This window comes from Aythya fuligula, chromosome 7 (genome assembly GCF_009819795.1).
Source record: "Aythya fuligula isolate bAytFul2 chromosome 7, bAytFul2.pri, whole genome shotgun sequence".
Lineage (NCBI taxonomy): Eukaryota > Metazoa > Chordata > Aves > Anseriformes > Anatidae > Aythya > Aythya fuligula.
In genome coordinates, this window is record NC_045565.1 from 1,758,294 (window position 1) to 1,782,838 (window position 24,545).

The window sequence follows — 24,545 nt, forward strand, 5'->3', positions numbered from 1 at the left end:
GGGAAAAATCTTTAAAAGTTAGCAACATAGGAATATAAATTACACTGCAGAACACTGAACTCTGCAGTTTTAAACCCAAAATGCTTACTACTTACCAATCCATTTAGCATTAATCAAGAACTTCATGGCATGACAAACTACCCACCCATAATTAATAATCAACCGAAGTCAATCAGCTCTGAGGAGAAGAACGGTTACAGGGCTATACAAAATGTACTACATGTAAAATCAATTTGTTCTGTAATGGAGATTAAAAATGAAGAGTCAAGAAGCAAATTGCAGTTTGGTCAAATAATATATATTGTATCTATTTTTTTTGAACAATTATATAGTAGATTAGTTAAAAGCAGTTGATTGATATTTCTGAAACACTTAAAATCATTTATTGCATTTACATATGTCTAATAATGTGAAGGGACTGGCTTAAATATAAAGGAAAAACCATGAGCCACTTAACAAAACCTTCCTCTAAACAATCAGTATTTTGTCCTGGTGGTTGTCGTTGTCAGCGACTCAGTGTTACTCCAATTAATTTACAGTATCAGAAAGAGCAGAATCAAAATTTCAGAGACCGAATAGAACAAGTTCCTTAAAAAACTTATTTATAAAATCAGTTTCTAGGTTTTTCCAGACCTTCCTGTGACTGACCCCCAGGTTAGTCACATTGGAGGGCTGGACCCGGACCAGGATTCTGCCCTCCTGCTGAGCTCCAGCCTCCTGTTCTACCCACTACTATATAGTTCCCATCTCCATTTGCTCAATGGAATTAACAATTACTTTAGCATGCCCACCTAAGCAATTCAAGAAGCAGACATATTTTAGCATTCTACTAAATACTCTGTTGAAACATGCTTTCACATCTGCAAATGACAAGTATATGCAAACATCTTAAAGGACAATATTTACATTCTACCATACCTGTTGAGAAAAATCAAAATGGTCTTGACACATTAGAGCTCACAAGCTATCTCGCCAAATGGTTAATTCTTAGGCTCTGTTTTCTTGTTAAACTCCACAAATATTTAGAAGAAGCTCAATTAAGTAGAAACGCATCAAACATCAGAGTTAAAAATGAAATAAATCCAGTTGAAAGATACTGAGAAATTGTCCTAACAAATGTTTAATATATTAACTTTCTTCTTTGCCAATGAGAATAGAAAATAAGAGTTAACTGCCTGTTACAGTGACATGGTGGTAGCATTGTGTGTCATCCTGAAGAAAACCTGAGCTTGGAGCAACCTCAGATGACTCATCCGTCAGATGGTGGAGACTAGGAGAAAAATGAAAGCAATGTTTTTACTTCCTGGGATAGGCTCAGTAGCTTAGAACATCACTTCTCACACCCTGCCTGCTGATCCATAAGATGATACCTATTACTGTCCTTAAGATGATAATACATCCTATTCTTTTGCAGAAAATAAGGTTCTCCAAAAAGAATCAGTTTCTGAGGGGTGAAGAGGAAAATCAGGGTTGAAGAAAGCAGCAATAGATATCTTGGAGTAAGGAGACAAAAACAAACATTTACAAAAACATTTTGCACAAAAGCTTAAGGACAAGCAATCATAATTTTTAAAAACCAAACTGACACTGGTAACAAACATTTGCTATTTAAAATACTTACTGTAATACCATGGGATGGTCCCATATGTTGCACATGAAGGCCTGGGGAATTGTAGTAAGACATTCCAGCTCTAGTCAGTGAAGTTGGTGGTGTGAAACCAACTGTGTGACTTGCATATGACAGACCTAAAAATTGTTAAAACAAGGCAGAAATCAACATTCTTGTTTATTTTACAAACAATGTATTTTGTGGGGATTTTTTTTTGTTTTGTTTTTATTTGCTATATTTTGAAACAACGATGGTTTAAAGAAATGGTAACTGGTATCAATTTAGACACCTAAAAATAGTCAAAGGGTAATGTAAAACCTATTTTATTCTTTTCCTGTAGTAAACTGCCATGTGTTCGAGAACACACATTACACAACATTGAACAATTTTTCACTTAACATAAACAGGGTAGGGCTCCCTTGGCAGCTTAGTGTTAGTTCACAGACATTTCCATCCAGCTTTCCATCTCTCCTCAGAGCAAACTGCTCCCTCAACAAAATGCAGTCTGAAGAAGCAGACAGGTTGTGCCTGGAAAAGCTGTCCAGCACTGGGACACTAAGAGTTTCCACATGACAGAAACTGGATGGGGGTGACTCCTTCAAGGCATAACACCTCTGCAGCCAAACCAATGGCAGCCCAGACTTCCTCCTGTTTTGCCCTTGTGCTTATAGGCAGAGACCCAATGATCTTAGGGGCTGTGAAGTTAAAATATTCTGGTATAATCTTCCATGGACTACAGCATAAGTAACATTTAAAATTACAACGTGTCTTATCCATATTAAGGTAACCATAATATTCAGAAGTGCAAAAATCTGATCTAATTCTTCTTTCTGAATACTTTCCTTCTGTAAATACTGGTTTAGAAAAATGCAGAGTACCTGTATAGCTAACCAAGGTAAAATAATAATAATAATTATTATTATTATTAATAATATAATAATATTAATATAATATTAATAGACAGCAGCTAAGTCCTTGAAATTCAGACCTCAAAATGTTCTGAACATTCTCAAAACTGCAGATTTTCCAAAACCTTTAGCTCACTATTATTGTCTTCTGGCAAAAATATCAGTAGGATAGGAGACAAGACTCTTTTCTCAGCTGTTTACTATTAAAAACTGGAAACAGCTTTGGAGAATTATGACCAATATTTTATCGAAAAGCCTACTAAACTTTTAGATTACCACACTGGATTTAACAGTTTTCACACTTCTTCTACACTAAATCAATGCAACAAAGTGCCGCAACAGCACCTGGCTCTGCCTATGCCTGACTAAAGAGACACCCTAGGAAAAAAAAACAAAAACACACACATAAAAAAGCCTCAGATCACTAATAAAGTTATATAAAAAAGCATATTATACCACCCTTGCTTCAATGTACATCTGGTGCAAATTATGAGCTACTCCAATGGAATCAATCACTTTAGAGTAGCTAAACAACACAGATTAACAAAATCTGATTTTCGACTTAAGTAATCCGATTGTCTGTACAGCACGTTCTATAGCTAAGTGCTTTTGCAAGCACAGCGACAGGAACACAAGACGATGTTCAGGTAGGTGACAATTTGCATTGCAAGTCAGAGACAAGAGCCCTGAACAACAAAAAATAGAAACACACTTTAAGACATCTTTACAGCATTACAACTGTGGACTGCTTTGGGATAAATCAGCTTCAGAAGTTTTATAAACACAAGTCAATGTGGCAGTCAAAGCAGCGTTAACAGAGTAGCGCACATACATCCCAAGTAGCTCTTCTGCATCTCTGCAGCCTAAAATATCTATCTAGCCTAGCTGCAGAAGCAAAATATACATGAATTCATCCACACTAAAGACTAATCAGTAATTACAGCAACCATTCCCCAGCTGCCCAGGGATAGCAATGCATCCAGTCTTACCGGGTCCATGCAGGGTGATATAAACCTTAGCAGTATCTCAGCTTGAAGGAGTCCTCAAAAACAGCATCTCAAGCCACACAAGCACAAAAGGCTCCAGGATTCAGGACCCAGAATTTGAGCCATTAAACCTGACCTGGATATCCACATAAAACTATAGCATTTCTAACGTGTTTCAGATTATGTCTCTCCAAATTCAGTCACATTGTTTCCTAATAGAAACAGGCCAAGTCACAAAGGCACTTGATGCAAAATATTCACTGTTGCATTATTCTGTGCTTTTTGCAGCATCTTACTGTACTACTTTTCAAAAACTATTTGTTTTCATTAACTACTGCATTCATACCTACCAAACAGCTGTACGAGATTCCCTACTGATCTCATTAATTCTTCAGCAAACTGCTGTTTCTACTCTTCTGAGGTCTGAAACTTTCCAACAGTAGACATCAATTTATCATATGTGGAGAGCAACATAGCTGCCTGCGCAGAAGTGCCAGGCTGGAACATTTACTGTACAAACATTACCAAAGTTAAAATTGTGAATTACATTAAAAATGATCATTTCACCTGTTATTTTTATTTTTATTTTTTAACTCCTTTTCAGACTGAATTGCAGCATCCCCTGCTTGTGAGATATAGTTCCCATGAGAATGCAGTTCTCTGTCTCCCATCACCAGAGGCATCTGACCCAACAGCCCATAGCAAGCAAGGAATGTGCCACTGTCCCAGTGAAGGAACAATAAACCCGAAGAGCACTCCTGCACTGACACATCAGCATCTGCATTAAGCACATTTCTAGGTAATGTAGGATGCAAGCTCGTTGTAAATTGCTGGAGAATTTCCACCACATACACTTTTTACCATTACTATAGCCACTGTGTGGACTACAGCCAATGTGCAGTTGAATATCGAAGATGATTATTATGAAGGCTGCACATGCATACACCCAAAGTAGTTGCTCCAGAACAGTTTTTAGTACGACTACGTTTCTGTATACAGTTACAGGCAAAGGATTAAAAAAAAACATATATTGTTTTTGTAGTAATATGACTTGCAAAACATTGAAAGCCAAGCAATCTGTCTCATTTCAGAACTCCCCCAAAAAAACTCTTAAAAACCTAAATTATCATATCTCTAACACTGGCTTATGGATATATGTGCTCACTCTTACCAACATCAGCCTGAAAATTATTTTGAGTCTTTCTGAAAAACTAAAGTAAATCCTGAAAACCAAGATTTAAACACATTTTATATGTTTAGACCTGTGTAATAAAATGTCTAAATCCCATTTTGCAGAATGTGTTGATACAGAGCACGTCTCCTTTGCTCTTATTGTAGGACTCTCTCAGATAGATTCTACAGGTGAACTTGGGAAAGCAGAGCATGCAGGATTCTCTTTACTAAGTACAAGTGTATTTGTGATCACCACGTGACATCATGGCCAAAAACTTACAATGATTGTCGAATAGCAATTTTAAGGGATTTTATATCCATCAACAAATGTCTTAATAACATAAATACATTTCCTTTAACATTAAAAATATATTCAGTAATGAAAAATTCAATAATGAGGTCAGGTGTAAGCCATTCAGGTTCTTCTGAAATTCTGAAGACTATATCATCTATTTACTATACTCAAAAACGTTAATTTGCCTTTGTTAAAAGTAATAGAGACATAAATTCTTAGTATGCTATTGCTTTACATCAGAAATTCGCAGAAGTATAAAAAAGGGGGGAAGGTAGGGATGATAAGGGGTTCAAAGGATAACTACTTAACTGACCTGTGGTATTTGATCACAGTATGAAACAGACCCATCTAAAAACTCGTGCTGTGCTAAAATAAACTTAAGGCGAATCTGTTCTTACATTTATAATGCATCTTTTACCCCAAGACTAGCTTTGAAAGGCTATCAACCCAGGGAACATTATTATATGACGCATACTAAAATTTTACAAACTGGGTGAAATATTTACCAGGTGATATAGGTCTGCTAGAACTTGGTGAGGGTGTATAAGGGATAGGACTGGACACAGTGCGAGGTCTTAATCCTTGTGCAGACATCTCATTAAAATATCTAACAAAAAAGAAAGGTAAAGAATAATTAGATTAAACCTTTTAAAACATGCCATGCTTTAAATGTTTCACTGTGCATTTTGAATTCCCATAAGAATCACGTTAGATTAGTGTAGGACCAGTCACCTTTAGGAAGGCATGACAGGAACACTCTCTTCATTGCTGAATGTTCTAGTAATGGCTTAGATTTCCATGGAAACAGCTGGACTCACCTTAGTCATTTGCAGTTAAAACTGTACAAGCTGTACACAGTTGGAATAGTATGTATTAAGGTCAGAGGTATAAATCACATCAACCGATCTGACCTACGCTGCAGTCCTGCATTTTACATGTAATTTCTACATTGAACTCAACAGCTTGTCTAGCTGGAGCTTATCTCCCAGAAAGGGAATCAAACACTAATTTGAAATCACAGAAAGGGGAGAAAAGCCACTGAAGTATTGATAATTTGTTCTAACAGCTGGTCAGCCTCACAGCCCTGCTTCGCATTTGAATCTGTCTACTCTCAACATTAAGCCATCTGCTCATCACATCTTTTGCCATGGAAACAGACAGACATTTTGAATGCAGCACTTTCACCTGTTAAAGATGTTTGCAGGCTGTGCAGCAAGATGACTCCCACACTTCATCTTGATAAAATAAACAGGTGCCATTTTATCCCAACCGTAACTAGTTCGTGTCATTGATTTGTACTTCCTGCACTGAATACAGTGAAGTTTCTTCACAACCATCAACTGCTAGTTTTATTTAATATAAAAGGAAATAAGAATCATACCAATTGCTCCTACTTGCCACTCACTGTTTATATATCAGAAGCAAGTTAATGATTTTTTTTTCCAAAGCCCTACGCTAGCAGCTTTTAAGTTAACTTGCTTAGGCACACTCCCTGGAGATTTTTCAGTCACTGTCTAGATTACAGGTTCCCCTGCTCATTTCCTCCTCTACCTGTACATCAGCGCACCCAGAGTAATATTGCATTTATCTGTTTCTTTACTGGATGCAGCAAAGCAGAAGATAAAATTAGCTACCTAAATGCCCTCTGACTCTTACTTGTCTTCCCTTCTACCATTGTGCTGCTCAGAAATTCTTGGTAGCTACACTTATTTTCAGATCACAGGAGAAAAAAAAAAAAAAAGCGAAACAAACAAAAACATGGGGTACCATTAAGAATTTTCATGTTCAATGCAACTCACAAAAATTACTACTTTGAGTTCTGTATGCCAGTTCTTAAGCAATCTGATGCATGCTTTGATTCTCAATCTAACTAATGTTTAAACCATGATATTCAGAGTCACTAAGCCACAACACTTAACAGGGGCAGTGCACTGTAGTGATGCTGAAGATGGTTTAAAATCGGGCAGATAATTAGTAACAGTAGCTACAATACAGAACAACAGCTGATAAATTAGAGGTTGCTTAAACGTAAGCTTTCCAAAGAGCTACCAATGGCAGGATTAGCAAAACTGAACTGACTAGACTATTTCTATAACACTCAGTAACTTGTAATGCAGACAATAAATGTATTACAGCAATGCGGTGATCTTTGTGGTTTAATCTTATTTTATTCTATGTGAAGGCAATTTTCTGTAAGTCGTCTTAGTTACCTGGATTGTGTCATGAGAAATAGCAGCACACCATTAGTATGCTTCTCGGTTTTAGAAATTTCCCTGTTACTGAAGAGAATAAGATGGAGGACTGAGAAAGCAAGGATACTGCTAGCTAGGAGGAAGGAATTTTGTGAGAGCTGTGCATTTCGAATTCAGTAAAGCATCTTCATCTACTCTACAAAAAATAAGTATCATCAGCTAACAATGTGACTGGGAAAATGGACATCCGATCTGTCAGCACAACCATTTTTAGGAAGACAAAGTAAGCTGGCAAATCTCCATTTTTAAATAATTACTGCATGTAGTTCTACAATTTTTGTCTACACAGTTCTCTTCTAAGACTAACCACTGTAACAGCTGCCTCTTCCCTCACTTTACTTTATATTACTTACCATGCAAGCCCCTATTTTGGAGCGATTCTGCAATGCGTTTGTAGTACCAACATAAATCAACATGACAATTACGTTTCTTATTTTTTTTCTACATTTTGTTACTAACACTATCTACAAAAAGCTGGAAAAAAAAGTTAGAATACTCTAGAGTTTTCGAATGAATACTGATGATTAATATGAATATAAATTTTGACTTTTTTCTATTCTTTTTTTTTTTAATATATATTTCTATTACAACAAATATTGGCAGAAAAGACTAGGCTAATCGAATTAGATTTGAACACGAGAACCCCGTGTTTCTAACAATAATTAATTAACACAGCATTCTACATTGTAATACTAGATGCTATTGCAATACATGTCAGTTGCCTAGTACCTCATAAAACTGAAAACATTACCTTGAATTTTAAGGGCACTCCTTGAAACAAAATATCTGGTACTTTGTTTTCTGGTAAATTATATCTCATAACAAATATACTGATGACCCAAGAAGAAGCATCTTAGTATCAGAAGAATACACGTCACAGAGCGAGGGTTTTTTGTTTGTTTGTATTGGTTTTTAAGTACCACTATAAATCCAAAATAACGTAAAACTGTATAATAAGATAATGAACATTTGATAAGAACTAAGAATGTTCTATTCAAAGTATACATAAAACCTCTTTCAAGATATAACACTGTCATATCACTATGATGTTAGAAAATAAAAGGTATAATATATAACCACGAAAAAAAATAAAGATTATTTCCACGGTCACTGCAAATAACGCAGCTTGTAGTACAGAAAAAAAAGAAATCAAGGATATTATATTTTGGACATCAAAAACAAACCCACTAGCTCTGGAAATGCTTCTTCTCTCTAAAGCTTTATATGCTATTCCTTTGGATTTGGCAGAACACTTTCTATCTTCTGCAAAAGAAAAGTTACCCCAAGTATATTTTTCCTACCTCACAGAATTCATTGCAGTTACCAAGTTAGGTGAAAAACAAAGGTACCATGATTTAATTATCTTGAAGCTCAATCCCACAGATTTGTTTATTTCACCATACACTATCAAAACCCTAAACAATCTTCAGAAAATTGTTTTATTTTTCACTGCTATAATTAATCTAAATTGTAAACAAGTCCGATATAATTCTACTAAAGACAGTCCCGGACCATGTTGAAATTTGATACATATATTAAGGCCATTTTTAAGTTACCTTTATGAGTACTCATTTTCTAATATTAAAAAAAGCATGTTAGCGTTAGCTAACAAGCTCAGTGCTAACATACCTGAACAGCTAGAAAATACACACCTTTCATCGTCCATTTCTAAGCTGGATTCACTTTCTGACAGTTGCCTGCAGAGTGCTTCCCTACGCTCCATTTCCCTCTGTAATTTTCTTTGAAGCCTCAAGTTTTCTTCTCTCATATGTCGCTCCTCTTCTAAATATTGTGCCATCTTTTCTGAATCTGAAATTCAGAATTCCATTAAAATTTGGTTAACATTCAATTTCATAGACAGGCCCATATGTTGTGCCTAATTTTATCCCAGCACTTCAAGAATGAGGGAGTAGAGAATGTACAGGATGGATCACTCAAAGTTCCCACCTCTAAGTCATTACATCAAAGGCTAATTTGTAACAGTAGCTACTAAAATTACTATCTGACAGCAATTTTGCAAATGAGGATAAAAACAAGAAGAACTTTCAAGCATTTACTTAAATGAATTTGAGAAGCAGAAAAAAAGTCAAAGAAATCAGTAAACCAATTAAATCAATTCCTGCCCCTTTACAGTAATGCAATTACACAGTTATGAAAATATTACTGCAAAGAGATACTTTTAACGGTGCATTTCCATTTCAAGAGAGGAATCACAAAACAAGTGCTGAAACACAAAATACTCAAACTTGTATTAAATTGTCATCTTATAAATATTCTATAGCATACATTCGATTAGACTTCATCATAGAGATGGGCCAGCAGGTCATCCACCAATATTAAAAGTCAACAAGTGGTTTACTCTCTACATCAAACGACAATTTGAGTTTGCAATTCTAAACTGAGTTCATCAAACAGTACTTTAAAAGACATTTAGCAGACCATTGAAGTGATTAAATTATAACACGGAAAGCTATGCAGCATTTTGACACATTATTTAAATAAAATGGAACATTTGAAGAAGACTTATTACACATATGTATTTTGTGAGGTTTTCTAATATTTGATCAAATAGGCAGTGAATTCATTGATTTTTGTTGTTGTTTTTTTTTAAAAAAAAAAAAGATCCATCACTCTGTGTGCACATTTCTTTATGCTGTACGCTTTAATCAAAGGATATTCCTATTTCAGAAGACTGTTCCCAAACTATCAACTATACATGGCTTGTCTCTTTTAAGTGGAAGTACCAATCGTAAAAGTAACAGTATCACTTATTTACAGCTATTATTATATCAAAACCGTTCCTAGAGTGGAAGTAAGTGTTTCAGGAAAACGAAATGTAATACCAGAATGAGAATTCAGTAAGCAGACTAAGTATTTATGAATAATAGTAAAGGTTCTCAAATGACCACATATTGCAAACACCAAACTTCCTCCTGAAAGAAAGGTGTATCAGTTTCATCTTCTGTTTACCGGCAGCCCACAAACCAGTATATCCACAATTTCTATCGGTATTGCTGTACATACTGCAGCTGTTTAACCTGTTCACAACAGAAAAGAGTACTTCTAAACCTAAATCTCATTTTCCATGAGAATTTGACTTCAACTACTTTAGAATTTTACTCTGAATTACAGTATTTCAAAAACAAACTACCTGAAAACAGCAAAGAACATGTGAAATGAAATAGATTAGGCCAAATTTGTACAAAGAGTACTTTAAATCTTAGGCCTTGCTCTCATTCTGAAGTTAAGTAAGCAAAGGCCGCAGACAGAACTGTCAAGTACAGAGATAAGCAGCCCTTACTTCTTTTAACTAACACAAATTATTAATACCACAAAGTTGTGCACAAGGCCTCTGCACAAAAGCACTCTCCCGCTATCTCTGCCCATATGAAGGCCGCTGCCCTGTGAGCTGTGTCTCCACACAGGCGCTGAAGCGCTGCAGCCAGCCTCGCAGGACCAGCACCATGAAGGGGGACGACTGCCTGCTTCGTGCTCTCCCAAATCTGCCCGCGTAGGTAGGCACCTCCTTATCTCTCAGACAAAATATAACGCTACTGACTGTAAACTACACTACCAAAAAAAGGCAGAACTGACAAACCTTAGATAGAAATTTTAGATTTAGGGTGAAGAGATGATGGAACAGCATTCCAAGAAGGCACGAGTGAGTTTTCTGCCACCCAAAACCCACCTTCCCTCCCCTCAAAAGGCACGGCAGAAAGCAGGGTGTCCACTTCTGGGCAAGGCTCCACCACGCCTCCCACAACAGAAATACACAGACTTGTACACAGCTATTTCAAAAAGATCTTACTTAAGGAAGAACAAAATAAGATTACTCGTGCTATACTGTGAAGTCAAATCAGCTCCCTGAAAAATCAGTCTAAGTCAGTCTAAATCAGTCTTTAGCAAAGCTAAAGTTACCTCAGCACAGCCTGCAACCATTAGAAGAAATTTTTACAATTGAACTTTATTTTGATAGCCATTAATTCTTTCGAGTAATTCCTAAGTTGTATCTGGATTCTTACAATGTAATCCTTAAGTATGTTTTAAAGAATCTGTGTGCTGAAATACTGCTAAAAGTCTCGGGGTAAAAGAATAAGTATTTTTTATGGCCCAAATATATTCAAGAAATATTTGGCAATTTTTTCCCATTCTAGTAAAGCTAAAAAAACCAGCAACACACAATCCACCTCCCCCCAAAAAAAAACAAAAAACACAACAACAAAAAAAAACAAACACAGAAACCCAACAAATAAATACAGTATATATACATTATACATTAATTATTGCAATTATGAAGCTTAGTCCAAACTTATCCTATTTTTTCCACTTGTACCTTAAACTCCTGAAAGTTGATATAAAAATCTTACATTACACAGACTTAAAAAGATTTAAAACAAGTTGTTTACTCACGCTGTAACTGTGCAGCCCTCAGTTGCTTCTTTAACCTCTCCACTTCATTCTTTAAAAACCTAATGTGTCTCATCATATTTTCAGGGGAATCTATCTCCATTGATATGTCTCTGGGTGATGGCGGAGCAGATACTGGCTGGTCTAATTTCTCCTGCAAAATTCTGAATAAAAAAATAGCTTAAACTTTACTTTCAATTTACATTAAAAGAAAACCCCTTAAACTCCCCAAAAAGACACTACAAGGCCTTGGCAGGTATGTAAGATTTACGCTAACTACTGCATTTGTTTAGGAAAATTTCAGGAGGATTAATAATGTTTTGTTTGTTTGTTTGTTTTAACCAAAAATACGAAATGTAAAATTTGTGTACAGGGACAGATGGATTTTCTAAAGTATTCGGGTGTTGACACTGCCAAATATTTCTGCATATAGTTTGGGAAAAACAAGTTAAAGACTTTAGATAGTTACCTCAGTTTTATACTCAAACTTAACCCCCATAATAATTTCCAAGCAAATTCATTTAATCTCTTCCAAGTTTTTACATTTATGTTCTTAGAGGAAGAATAAACATTCAAGATGAACAAATGAGCATAGTTTATCTATGGCGAAATACAAGCTTTTCTACATTTCACCATTAGCAAAAGAGAAAAAACTTCATAGACATTTTCTCAAGCAGGTATTCTCCTTTAAAGTATCACCAAACAGAAAAATATTTCTCATCACGTTTTTCTTTCCATACAGTCAAGGTTTCAAATACCTCAAACACTCAACTGTGTAAATTCAGGAGTAATGATCATTTTTCATGATGAAACAAGTAGACAGTACATATTAATGTTTTAATGAATATTTTTCAAGTTAACACATATTTTTCAGATGGAAAGCAGGAAACTGTTCTTCACCAGAACCATGTTGACTGGCGAGATCCAAGGCTGCACTGAACACCAGGGACAACAACTCTATGCAAGCACAGCTCTTTGCATGGCCTGGTATTCATACCCACCACGCAATGTGGTACTAAAGCATGGTCTACAACTCCACCTATCTCCCAGAAAGAAGGCACACCAACTGCACCAACTGAGATAAATTAAACCAGGAATGGTTTGACTTAAAAAATAATAAAAAAAAAAAAAAAGACTTTAAAGCTAAGATGTGCAAAAATCCTACCAAAGGTCCATTCACTATGGATTTACCACTGTTGAGTATTACATGCAGCTCTTCAGAGCACCTTCCACAGGGCTCTGTAAAATAGAACTACAAGAACTGCAGTTCATACAGGTTCAGGTGTTTTCCAAGTCTCCAGTCAAGATTCATAGAGCCACACTAACATAACTCTACTAAAACATGTAGTAGAAAACAAGGAATTTGTCACCTCTTCTCCCTTATTGCCACCAAAGCAGAGTTCTTATACAGCAAAGAGAGAGTCGCTTTAATACATATTTTTAATCTTAGCTTTCCCAAGAACATAAAGTATCTCTGTCTTATTTTCTGTTGAAGAAGCAGCAGGAAGTTTTAATGACATGAGTGCAAACAACTGAGAAAAAGCTGAAGTTTTCTTCAAGCAGATAGGGGAAAAAACAAGAGCTTCTTACATAATGATACCGTGTTAATTTCTTTGGGCCATCAATAGAAAGCTGACCCCAAACCAGAAACTTTAAAAACTATCAGCAGTTAAAAAAAATCAGCAAATTCCTTCAAGTTTTCCCAGATCATTTTTATACTACTTAGTTTCATCTAGTGTAGGCACTCAAGCATGTGGTATAGGGTAAATAAGGAGCTTTACAACTGTGTGAACCTCCAGGTTTTCACAGATGAAATAGCCCTTGCATGACAGAGACAAACATACGTAAAACTAGAAGGTTAAGTATTAAATCATACATCTCCCACAGTAACACAGTGCAACAAGACAAACCGTTTTTCTGCTTCAAGTTTATCCATCCTCTTCCAGAGACGATTCACTAGTGCTTCTTGTTCTTGTTCCAAGGTATTTTCAAGGTCAATCTTCTCACGTCTTAGCTGCAGAGGAAAGCACTGAATTAAAATGATGGAATCATCTTTTTTTTTTTTTTCTTAAGGGAATTATCATTAGAATAGGTCATTGTCTTAGAAGAAAAATAAGGCTTTCACATGATGCCTTAAAACATCAAGGCAAATGCAAAGAAGAAACAAAATTCAGCCAAAATACACTGGCCACAGTGTATGGAAAATTTAAGAGATTCAGGAGTTGCACAATTATCGTCATCTTATCAGAAATTTTTTACACAGAACTTGTTGCTGCTTGCCAGTAAAGAGGAGCTTGAAACCTGGACACACGGTCACTGATGTCATAACAAGCTTATTCAGAAAGGTCTCCACAAGCCTCTGAAGTTCACATGCAATTTACAGTCCACTATTTAAGCACTTACTCCTTTGAAAAAATCTTACGTTAAAAGCGGAAGAATCATGCTTATGTAAGCCAGAAACAGAAGAAAAGCCATGTCTGACTTGTGTTTTATAACAAGTAAAACAGAAACAAAAAAAATATTCAACTGCCTTTAGTGATACAGCATCAATCCTTCCTAGGAAAACCAATTTAATTTCTATCTCAGCAAAGAATTAATAAACAACAACATTTAACCTGGCATTTTTCATGTTCACACTAGAATATTAAGAGGCACAGCTGATCTTATTCACTAACGCTGGCAGCTGAACTCCAGGAGTTAATACGACAAAACAGATGTGACAATCAATGCCTTTACAGATGGAAAATACCATGAGGTTATTTTTCCCCAACCAACCTACAGTTAACACTCACCATCTTCCCAATAGGCAAAAAAAAAAAAAAAAAAAAAAAAAACACATTACAAAAAGAAAGACCGCAAATAGATTGAACAAACGGTTTCCTCACATGCTTATTGCATCACTATGCCTGAAGTGCTGTTACACCATCTAAATCCATAAGGGTCACATTCTAGACTCTCAATTAATACCGAAATAACCAAACAGAACTTACACTTATGCACTTAATGCAACAGTAAGAGTTTAATGAGTGACTGCACAACTTTCTTCTTCAAAATTTAGGGCAAATTAAGTAAAAATACACTTATATTGATGAGTAAGGGAGCACGCTTAGAAAAAACAGGTTTAGACAACCTGTCCACATCTGCATTTCTAGATGTACATTAACAATTGAGGGAATTTAGACTTCCATAACACACAAGTCAGGAGCAATATGCTTCAGTCTCACATGAGTGATCAGAATTTGTATCCTGACTTCTACTGCCTTGCCCACAGTAGTAGGAGCTGGAATGGTACAAAGCAAAGTGCTCAGCCCTTGGAAAGAGATGGCGTTTTGCCTTAGGATGCTTGGCCAATGCTTGGGCTGACTGAGTTCAGAGAGAAGAAAGTGCATAAAATATTCTGGGAATCTGCCTATCGTGCTCCTGTATTACCAGCACGAAGATCTGCACTACATCTGATGGCTATCTGTACAAACACACGATGAAGAAGGTTTGACTGCAGATGACTAATTGTACAGCAATGGTTTTTGCATCACTTCAATGCCGTGTGGTTTGGACTTACCTGGCCTGACCTTCGTAGTCTATTTTACAGCTACATCATTGATCTAGCACCAAACAAGAATACAAAGGCATACTAGTGAAAATAAATCTATTTCATTTAATGGTAGGAAAAAAGAGTATACTGGAATTTGGAGACAAAGCAAATTATTTATAAACTCTAATTTGAAAAATCTAAGATTACACTTAGTATTATAGCAGCCATCACCAAGGCAGCACAGTCCATTATTAATTAGGCACCTGAATGTACGCACAATGGCAAGGTCAAATCATCAGGGACAAGAGACAAATGAGTTGTACCCTGAAGGCTGACAGATGTGTTCTGATGAAACACCGAAGACAGTGGGCTGTGAAGGAGATCTAAAACTCCACTTTTCAAGTAATATGAGAAAAAACTGGAAACAAGTATCCTCCTTGTTGGTTTCGAGTTTTTTCCCAGTTCCTCCCAGTGTCAGGATATTAAAGCTTTAATGAATTGAACCTATAGAAGAAGCCACTTCAGCATGCTGAGCAGAGCTGTGAATTCACAAAGAATGTAGGTATGCGTGTTTTGCAACAGACATTTCAGGTGAACTTTAAAATGAAGTCTAGATCTAGTCAATGAGTTTGTTAGGATCTTGATTATATTTTGAACAAAATAAAACGGGGGGGGCTCACATCTCAACACCAAACTAGCAGCTCTGTCAATACTTGCATCATTTTATATAGGTTCAAAATTATGTTCCAATCAAATATCATTTGATTTTTTTTAATCATCACAGTAGGGAAGTGAGGAAGAATTGCTTATTGTTTTGGATCCTAGTCCTCTCTTTAGAGGAAAAGAAAAATCCCTTTTAACCTTCCTCATCATCCCATTGTACTTCTCTTTGTCTCTCTAACACTTACTTTCCTTCAAATGCAGCTAAAATATCCATTGTATGTTTATTACTGCGTTACTGCTTCTTGAGTCTTCTTGCCAACTTACTGACAAGCAAAAGTGTTTCTTCCTAAAATGATGGAGACCTTCCAAATCAGTGAAAGTTGAGTATGATTTCAGCCTAGTCCCACTATCCCAAATTTCACTTATTGGCTTCTCATCTGCCCCTCCCTGTTTGTATCTTTAATTCTTTGCTACTCTCTCCAAGAATATCTTTCCAGAAGATTTCATGTTTCATGATCTTCTCCTTTCAAAGGAGCAGACATAGGAGATGATTATTACCAACTTAATTCTTATTTCTAATCTTCTGACTGCATCACTTCTAGTTATACACTTTACTGTACAAAATACTAAAGCAGTTAAAAAGGGTAACAGTAAAACTATATACACTTGATCTCTGACTGGCAGCTATTTTATTTCCCATCAAATCACTGAACTACAACACAGAAAAATGGCACTGTTCGTTTTAACTAAAACATTCAGTTAATGAAATAGTCACATGTTGCAAATTTCTTCACTGTTAGCCTTCACAGAAAAATGTTCTGCTCCTTGAAGCTGATTTAAAAGAAATTAAATCAGGTCACATACGAAACCTAAAATGCAACTTAATTTTTTGAATTAGGATTAACATTCTACATGACCATCACTGCTGCAAACCAGCTACCTACTCATCACCTGTGCCATAAGCATTCCAGACGAAAGAAAGCAAAGGAGGAAGGAATCAAAGCAGAGCTAATTCATGTTCCACATTTAAAAAACAGGAATTGGTGAACATGTTATAACTGTCTGATCACTGGTTACAGTGATAGAGATCTCATGAAGATGAAGTGAAAAGTAACGCAGTCCTAGGAGGTTACATTCAAAGCATTCCTGGAGTACTCCTTCCAAGACTTGTTTAACAGGGCTCTGTTGAAGAGCTGTGGCAATCCCCCCTCCTTAAAATTGCTCTGCTCACAATTTTTGGTTGCTTCTTATCAGGTACAGCACATGCCCCAAGAAAGCATGCTGAAGTTCAAAGTAACTTGAGATTTATTGTATCTTACTGCAAGAAATTAAGATCAGGTATTTGAGAGAAAGACCTGGTATCACCAAAATTAAGTAACTCATCACTGAACTTCCAGGCTTCCTTAAAAAATGATCTATTGTTGATATTTAAACGTAGCAAAAAAATCAAATGTTAAAATTTCACAAGTCTCTGTGTGTCCATAACAATACAAAAAGAAATACTATTAAAACTCCAGCTGTAGCTTGGGTTTCTATTTCGAAGACTAAACCAGCTTAATTGGCAATCTTACTTTGCATTCATTTCAATTATGATTATGTGGCCACCACCACCACCTTGTGGCTAAGAGAGATATTTCAATCTCATTAATTTCCACGCTGGTTAAGGATTTGCTGGCAACTACATCTTCCTACTTCTCTGTTTCAGTTCGTTCCATAGATCTATTCATACAGAATGTTAACGTAAGAATTGAGGAAACCCGTTTTGTCATTAAGATAGCTATTAATTTACCTACAATTTCATCTGAAATAAGATGGTCAAATAAAAAAAGGTAGAACTTCAGATTATCAACAACATAAAAATTACGCATCGTATCTCTGGTAAGAACAGCAAACAAATTCTGAGGAATAATGTACTGTATTTACACCACTCAAAATAACTGGAATTTCACAAGCTAGAAAAACTGAAGTTCTTTAATGAGCCTGGATTTTTTCATCTGTTTGCCTTCATACTAAAATAATTCCTACTAAGGCCACTGAGGTGCTTTGATACACATGCCTAGAATTCGACACAGAGGCAATCCCTAAGTCTAAATTTCCTGTGGCAACAAGACCAAAAGAAGTGGTATTTTCTCTCTCCTCTTCATTGCTCTTTTCAGGGAGAAAGGGAACTGGACATGGTCAATCTTAAAATCTGTGAGTATACACAGAGCTGACATTTGACAATCAAGTTTTGTGCTATCCAAGCTACCACAAAAAGGTGACCTAGAGCACAACTAGACCATATGTACATGGTTTACTGTTGTGCCTACCTGCTACTAGAAATGGCAGTCTTTCCCAACAGTAGTATGGTAGTGGAGGCTGACAAACAGCAACAAGTATAACTTACAAAAAAGTAAGTTGCATTTGCAAAATAGTCACAGCTGTCCAGCCGACATGAAGGCCTGTATTAAGGGTACTGAGAATCATAAATGCCATGGGAAAAAAAAAGGGGGGTTCATAACAAGTTCTGTTAATGTTGTACTGCTTTGACTACGAGTTAAAATCACTTTCCTTGAATTATATTGTCGATATTGGCCAGTTTCTTACAGACTTAAAAATGAAGTCAAACCTAAAACAAAATAAGTAGATTTTTTTTGAATCCTTCTTTTTGTTTTGCAGTCATCATTTTGAAAGCCAAAAGTTACCTGCTCCAGGGTGAGCTGCTTTGAAATTGTGTCATTTTCCAGTTTTTTAATCTTCTTCATCAGTTTGTTCACTTGAAATTCCTGTTCCTGTTCTAGATGCTGCTCCAGTTCAGCCTTCTCATGCTGTAGCTAAAAATTTAGGAGATATGGAAATATTTTAAACACAAGTTACACACCATTTTAAAATTTATTTATATGTTGATTCTTACATAGCATTAAATTCTCTACTGATAATTCTTCTCAAAAGACTTCAAAATGTACAGAGCACCCAACAATCTTTCCTCAACAAGCTAAAATTCATTAGTTCATTAATTCAGTTCCTTTTGGTGCTATTTGGAGACAAAGTAATCTGAAATGTAGCCTGGCAAAAGATTCAGAGCAGAAATGCGAGTGTGGAGAGAACAGAATAGAGACAGGAACAGCTTGGAAACATACATATGGAAGTAGTCTATGGTTCAATTGTATTTTCAGGGCTTATTGGTACTGAGACTTCATTTTTCACATATTAAAGTCAACACCAGAATGGTGTGTAAAATAAGCGAGTTTTCTCCATTCACTTAAAAAAAAAAAAAAAAAAAAAATCACACATTTGTCCAAAAATCCCTGAAGTTCACAGAAATTCCCAGGCACTTGAGGAAGCCAGCTGGTCTACAGAGCGATAGTAACGGAGGCTATCATGGCCACTCTAGGTTGAAGAGTTGGGAAATTTTGTTCAACTTTTTAGTCAAAATTAAAGCCATTTCTTCTCTTGTGTGAGAAAACACAGGGCTGCAAAGCAAAATTTTTCATTAAAACAAAAAGTTACATTCACACTTATATATCAAGATACCGTTTGTGTTGTTTGATAATCAACAATTTGAAGTTTCTTACTTCAGTAATGGAATTCAACTTGTTTGGAAAAACAGTTTTAATATGAACAGGGTATCATTTAGTTTTACAGTTTTCTAAATCCCTCCTCCAGCCCATCCAGCAGCCCCAAGTTTAAGACTGAAGGCGGCCAAGGCGCACAAGGAGCAAACAGGGTGCAGATGACCTAGCTCAAGGTGCTCATACTTTCATCCATCTTCATTTTGCTCTAGACACTTTATGCTTTTCACCTAGCTAAAAACTGAAATCCAAGCCAGTTGCTGTAATCAGCTTATATTTAGTTAGCAAAATAAACTGTGTGAAAAGGCATGTTGCCAAAATCTCTTACTCAGCCTAAAGCCAGATGCTGCTAACAAAGTGTCTGGTTAGGGGCTGCTAGCATTTTGCAGACAGTTCAGTGAGTCAGGCTGCTGCTATGGTCATATGAAGGCACCTCAAGCCAACTTACCAGCAAATACTATTTCTTGCTCTCATGTCCTATACGCAAATGTGATTATCATATTTAAAACAAATTGAGCTGCAAGAACAAAGTCTTGTTTGGCAAATTATTTCTTCTAAAGCTTGTGTGGAATTTGCATCACCCGGGAACTGATGAGGCTTGTTAGATCTATAGCTGCTGTGTAGCATCTATTAAATCCTTTCTTGGGAGTGTGAACCGTAGCCAAAGGACGATTCTAGCTAATCAGAAGACTAATGAGTAAAGGCTGAAAAGACTGACTACAGGAACACTTTCTATTCTGATTTGAACATAAATACACCAGGAGGTAAAATGACTATTATTCAAAGTGGAGAGAAAAGAGCACTAGCACTCCCCCAAAACACATGTTAATGGTATCTGTCACTCACAATTCTGTAAAATCTTTCTTCCCTTTCACTGGCTTTGATCAGAAAAAAAAAAAAAAAAGACAAAAAAAGACAAAAAACCACCACAACTAATGCTGAAACTCTAGCACTGAAAAACAGAATTGCTAACACTGAGACAAAGTGTTTATTTTACTTAGTGAAGAGAACATTTTCAAACTTCTAAGTTATATGCAATTATAGTAACAACTGTTTACATACACAGGTATAGCTGCCAGCTGAAGAGAAGGAAAAAAACGTTAGAACACATAACCTTCAGGACAATGCCTTACAGACCTTGAAATGCACGTGGAAACTGTAGGAGAGATACTGTAAGCATTTACACAAGACCAGATAGGGACTTGGGGCAAGAGAGCAAATACTTTAGAGAAGTGGGCTTTCCAATATAAAGCTTAACAGTAAGAGTGCACACATTACTTCAGGCAAGTTTTACACAACTACAGTAATTTCCTCTTCTCTCTACAGAGAAGTTTCCTGATACAGTGAAGGTCCACGTTTTCCTTACTTCCTTACTGTATGACCTTTCCCTGGGACAGCTGAAAGTGTTATCCTGAAATAATGGAGCTAATGGAGGAAGTTCCCTTTTAAAAAAAGCAACTCTCGCTTATCCCTCAGACTATGACCTTGTACACTGTCCTAGCAGTCTATTTTTAGTATTCCAGCCCTTAAAAGTTGTCCAATTCCTCCTCTGATGCATCCCGAAAGTCCTTTTTATTAACAAATTCCTATCAGTGTGACTCCTCTTTACATCCAGATGTTCATTAAATACATGATAGATGAGCTGACTCTGCTTATTTCGCACAATTATTATTTATTTGCATCCTCAAGCTGACACATGGTGTTTTGGAGAGCAGGAAGGGTAATAGCTTATGTCAACATGCTTACAATTTTTGAAAGAATTGTCAAGAATCAGATTTGCATGAGAAACCTTTCGCTATAGCTTCCCAATTACTTAATTCTCCTGACTATTGATTACCTTATTATCTCCATAAGTCTTAACATTTTACTTCCAAGGCCAGGTACTTATACTTGGAGCAATTCACACTTCCAAAAAAATAACGATATGAAAAAATCTGTGATTTTGAAGTGGACTGCTGGACAACGTAAAGAATAATTGACTTTATAAATTAAAGCAATATTAAAAATTGATTACTCTTTGGAGTAGCCTCATTTCACAACAGATGCAATTTTCAAGATTTACTTCTTTAAATCTCAAAATTCCACATATATATTGTTCATCAAAACAGTTCTAATGTTGCTCTGTAAAATGCTACCTCTATTCTCTAATGACTAAGAATCAAGAGCCTACAAAATACTTGCGCCCAACTTTTCAGATAAGCAGCCAGGCAGACAAAAGAGTATGTGGGAAAGTATAGTGAATTTATATAAGGCTTATAAAAGCTGTACCAGGACGTATGTGACAAAAAGCTTTTATTTGCTCCAAAACATCTATGAGACGGATGCTCTCCTTCATATCTGTCACCTTCAGTCTAGCAAAATTACAAATTATGCTAATAAAAGGAAATTAAACCAGCAAAAACATACAGTTATTTATTGGGCTTGTAGGGTCAGTAAAACGTAATGCCATAGTTACAAACAACTACTATCAAGCAATAGTGTACCACCAGAAAGCCTGGTCATAGACAGAGAGCAGTATTCCAGTGAAAATGCCTTTTTTTTTTTTCATACTACTATGCATGTTCAGAATCAGTCTGGCATTCACTGAATGTTTTAAATTTAGTTTCTTACAACTACATCGAAAACCTGATGTAACATAATGGTTTCTAACAGCAAGGCACATCATGCTGAACTGGGGAATTCTCGCTGGGCTATTAGCGAGGAGCGCTGCAGCTCGTGCTGGCAGACAGCTTTCACATGGCAAGCGTATTTGTGTTCTGGGAGCTCGTTCCCGATGCTGCTCTGAATGCCATGCTTAAGCCCCTACAGCTGTGAAAAACAAAGGACTTTCAAAAACTGTTACCTAATGATGTTGGCCAAAATTACAGTTCTAGTGCTAACCATTTTGAGCACCGGTGCATTTAAAAAATGTCACCTTTTAAAATCTGGTTGACATAATCACATTTATCAAAAGCCGAATGAGACTCAGAGGAAAGTCACATGAAACAAAGCTTGAGATACTGTTCAATAAAAGCACTCAGTGGTCAGAATTTTATCTGTAGTTACGGCTGTGTAGTTACTTCTTTTCAGCAGGAACTTGTGGCTTGCCTATTGAAAGCTGGATTGTATCTACTGGATGATGATGAATCCAAAACTGAGGATTTTCTCCAGATGCTAAACAAAAGGCTAGAATAATTTTGAGGATCGTTGATTGTTTACACTTTTCCCTAATTTGGGATGACGGCCAAAGGATACTTTCTGAAAGCCCACAGCAGAAAAGAATAAAAATTTGTTGTAGTCTTAAGTTGACAATAAGTTTGTATTTCTCTCTGTAATGTGCAAACCTACTTTGTATAACACTAACATTTTAAGAACTGTTAAAGATACAACTTTAAAGCAATCTCTCACTTTCCAGAATGCATATGACAGTTAAGTCTGGAAAAAGGCTAAGGTAATCTTACCAGCAAAGTGTATTTGAAGCAATTACTAAAAATCAGTCAATTAGTTACTGAAGAACCTGTGCAGTACACGTTTGTGCAAGTCTAAAACCCTTCAGTCAAACCAAGCATTCACGCTTTTGCTTTTGAAGTGTTACTTTGCTTTACACAATGTAGTGGTATGGCCCCCAGCAACCTGCTTCTGTCACTGATTCCTACATAGCCCTTTCAATCAAACAACGTTGCTTGGTATATCATTTCTTGCTTTCCTGGAAGAGACTTTCGTAGGAAGATTTTTCTGTAACATTGGCATCTTCAATTAGAAAAGAACATTCAGTATCTCCCAACACATACCTTTTTTTTTTTTTTCTTTTTACTACCATCTGCTGCTTTATTTTTTGTGAAAATGTATGCTTTAGAAAGCAAATGCAAATCTTATTCATAAACATTTTCATCAGTCCGCAAAGACAGGGAAAAAGTAAATACAAGATTGGGAAAAGTTATCTTGACGCTTAACATACTACGTGACATTAGGCATTGCATTGACAAAGTCACAGAAGTCCCAGCTTTCATTAAGGAAAGTGTCAGATGGGATTAGCTCTAATTGTTTTTTAGAAACAATGCATTTCCTAACTGCAGGGCTAAGCATGTCTCAAGTCTTTAGCCGCAGAACAGAAGAAATTCTTAAAACACACAAATCAGGTTCTTTAAACTCAAATGGTTTTTCAGGGAGAGGTTGTAAATAATCACAGGGGAAGAGCCACAGTGGGTCACACCAACAACTCACCTAACTTACTGTCCCATCTCCTCCAGAGGAGAAAAGCAGATACTTAAGCATGTCTCTTGGAGCAGGGCAAGCATGTACAATACTTCCCACAAATATTCATCCATTCTCCAAAAATTAGCAGCATGGGTAATCAAAAGAAGTTTCTCCGCCATAAATCGTTATAGCACCTTATACTTTTTACTTTTAGCACCCAACTCATATTAACATTTCAATTAAAGAGAAGGAACTGTTTTCTTAAAAGTATGGATGAACTTACAGAGAGTCTCCTGGCAACCTTCAAGCATCACAGCCCATTTTTATATGCAAAGTTTAATATTTTAGTACTCCTTTTAAATATCATATACACCGGAAAAAAAAAATAATTGTCAGTTTCACTAACTTTTAAAATTAAATAGCAACTACTCTGTTAAACAGTTAGCATTTACTTTACGTCACATCTATTTCTTTGCATCTCTGTAAAAACTTTCCAGTTCTCTACAGTATCCATTTGGAGATGCAAATTCTACATCAATGTATTAAAAAAAAAAAAAAACAAAATCCCACTCACTAGTTATTGTACTTAGCATTTATCAAGTGTCAGCTCTAAACAGCTACAATGTGATCATGTCCCTCTGGCTGCAGTCAGGCTAACAAAATCAAAAGTTCAACCACCATTTGGCCCTGAGGCTCCTAGGAGAAACATCAGGAAAGGAACCACTTACCTGCATCAGCTTTCTTGAGAGCTCATTAGTGAGAAATTCCTCTTCCTTTTCATAGTTTACTGCAAGTGTTTCTTTTTCTTTCTGCAGAGCTTGTATCTTCTTAAACAGAGTATTACTGATGAATTCCTCTTCCTGCTCTGCCCTTGCTTGCTGTGAAATAAAGACAGTTTTAAGAAAGGAAGCAAGTTTCCGTGTTAAAAACTACAATTAGTCTGTTCCTCTCTATATTCCCCTCTCTCCTCCCCACTTTTTCTTCCATCTTGTC

General features: G+C 36.2%; 1 protein-coding gene across 1 annotated transcript in view; it reads right to left on the minus strand.

The window, feature by feature from the left end:
• CCDC6 (coiled-coil domain containing 6) overlaps positions 1 to 24,545 on the minus strand; it is a 49,198-nt gene that overhangs the window by 6,275 nt on the left and 18,378 nt on the right. Inside the window, exons 2-8 of the mRNA XM_032190923.1 lie at positions 24,281 to 24,430; positions 18,510 to 18,638; positions 13,541 to 13,644; positions 11,634 to 11,794; positions 8,876 to 9,032; positions 5,478 to 5,578; positions 1,622 to 1,746 (exon numbers count right to left, since the gene is read on the minus strand). Of these exons, the coding sequence (XP_032046814.1) occupies positions 1,622 to 1,746; positions 5,478 to 5,578; positions 8,876 to 9,032; positions 11,634 to 11,794; positions 13,541 to 13,644; positions 18,510 to 18,638; positions 24,281 to 24,430 (927 nt within the window). The remainder of the gene's footprint in view (positions 1 to 1,621; positions 1,747 to 5,477; positions 5,579 to 8,875; positions 9,033 to 11,633; positions 11,795 to 13,540; positions 13,645 to 18,509; positions 18,639 to 24,280; positions 24,431 to 24,545) is intronic.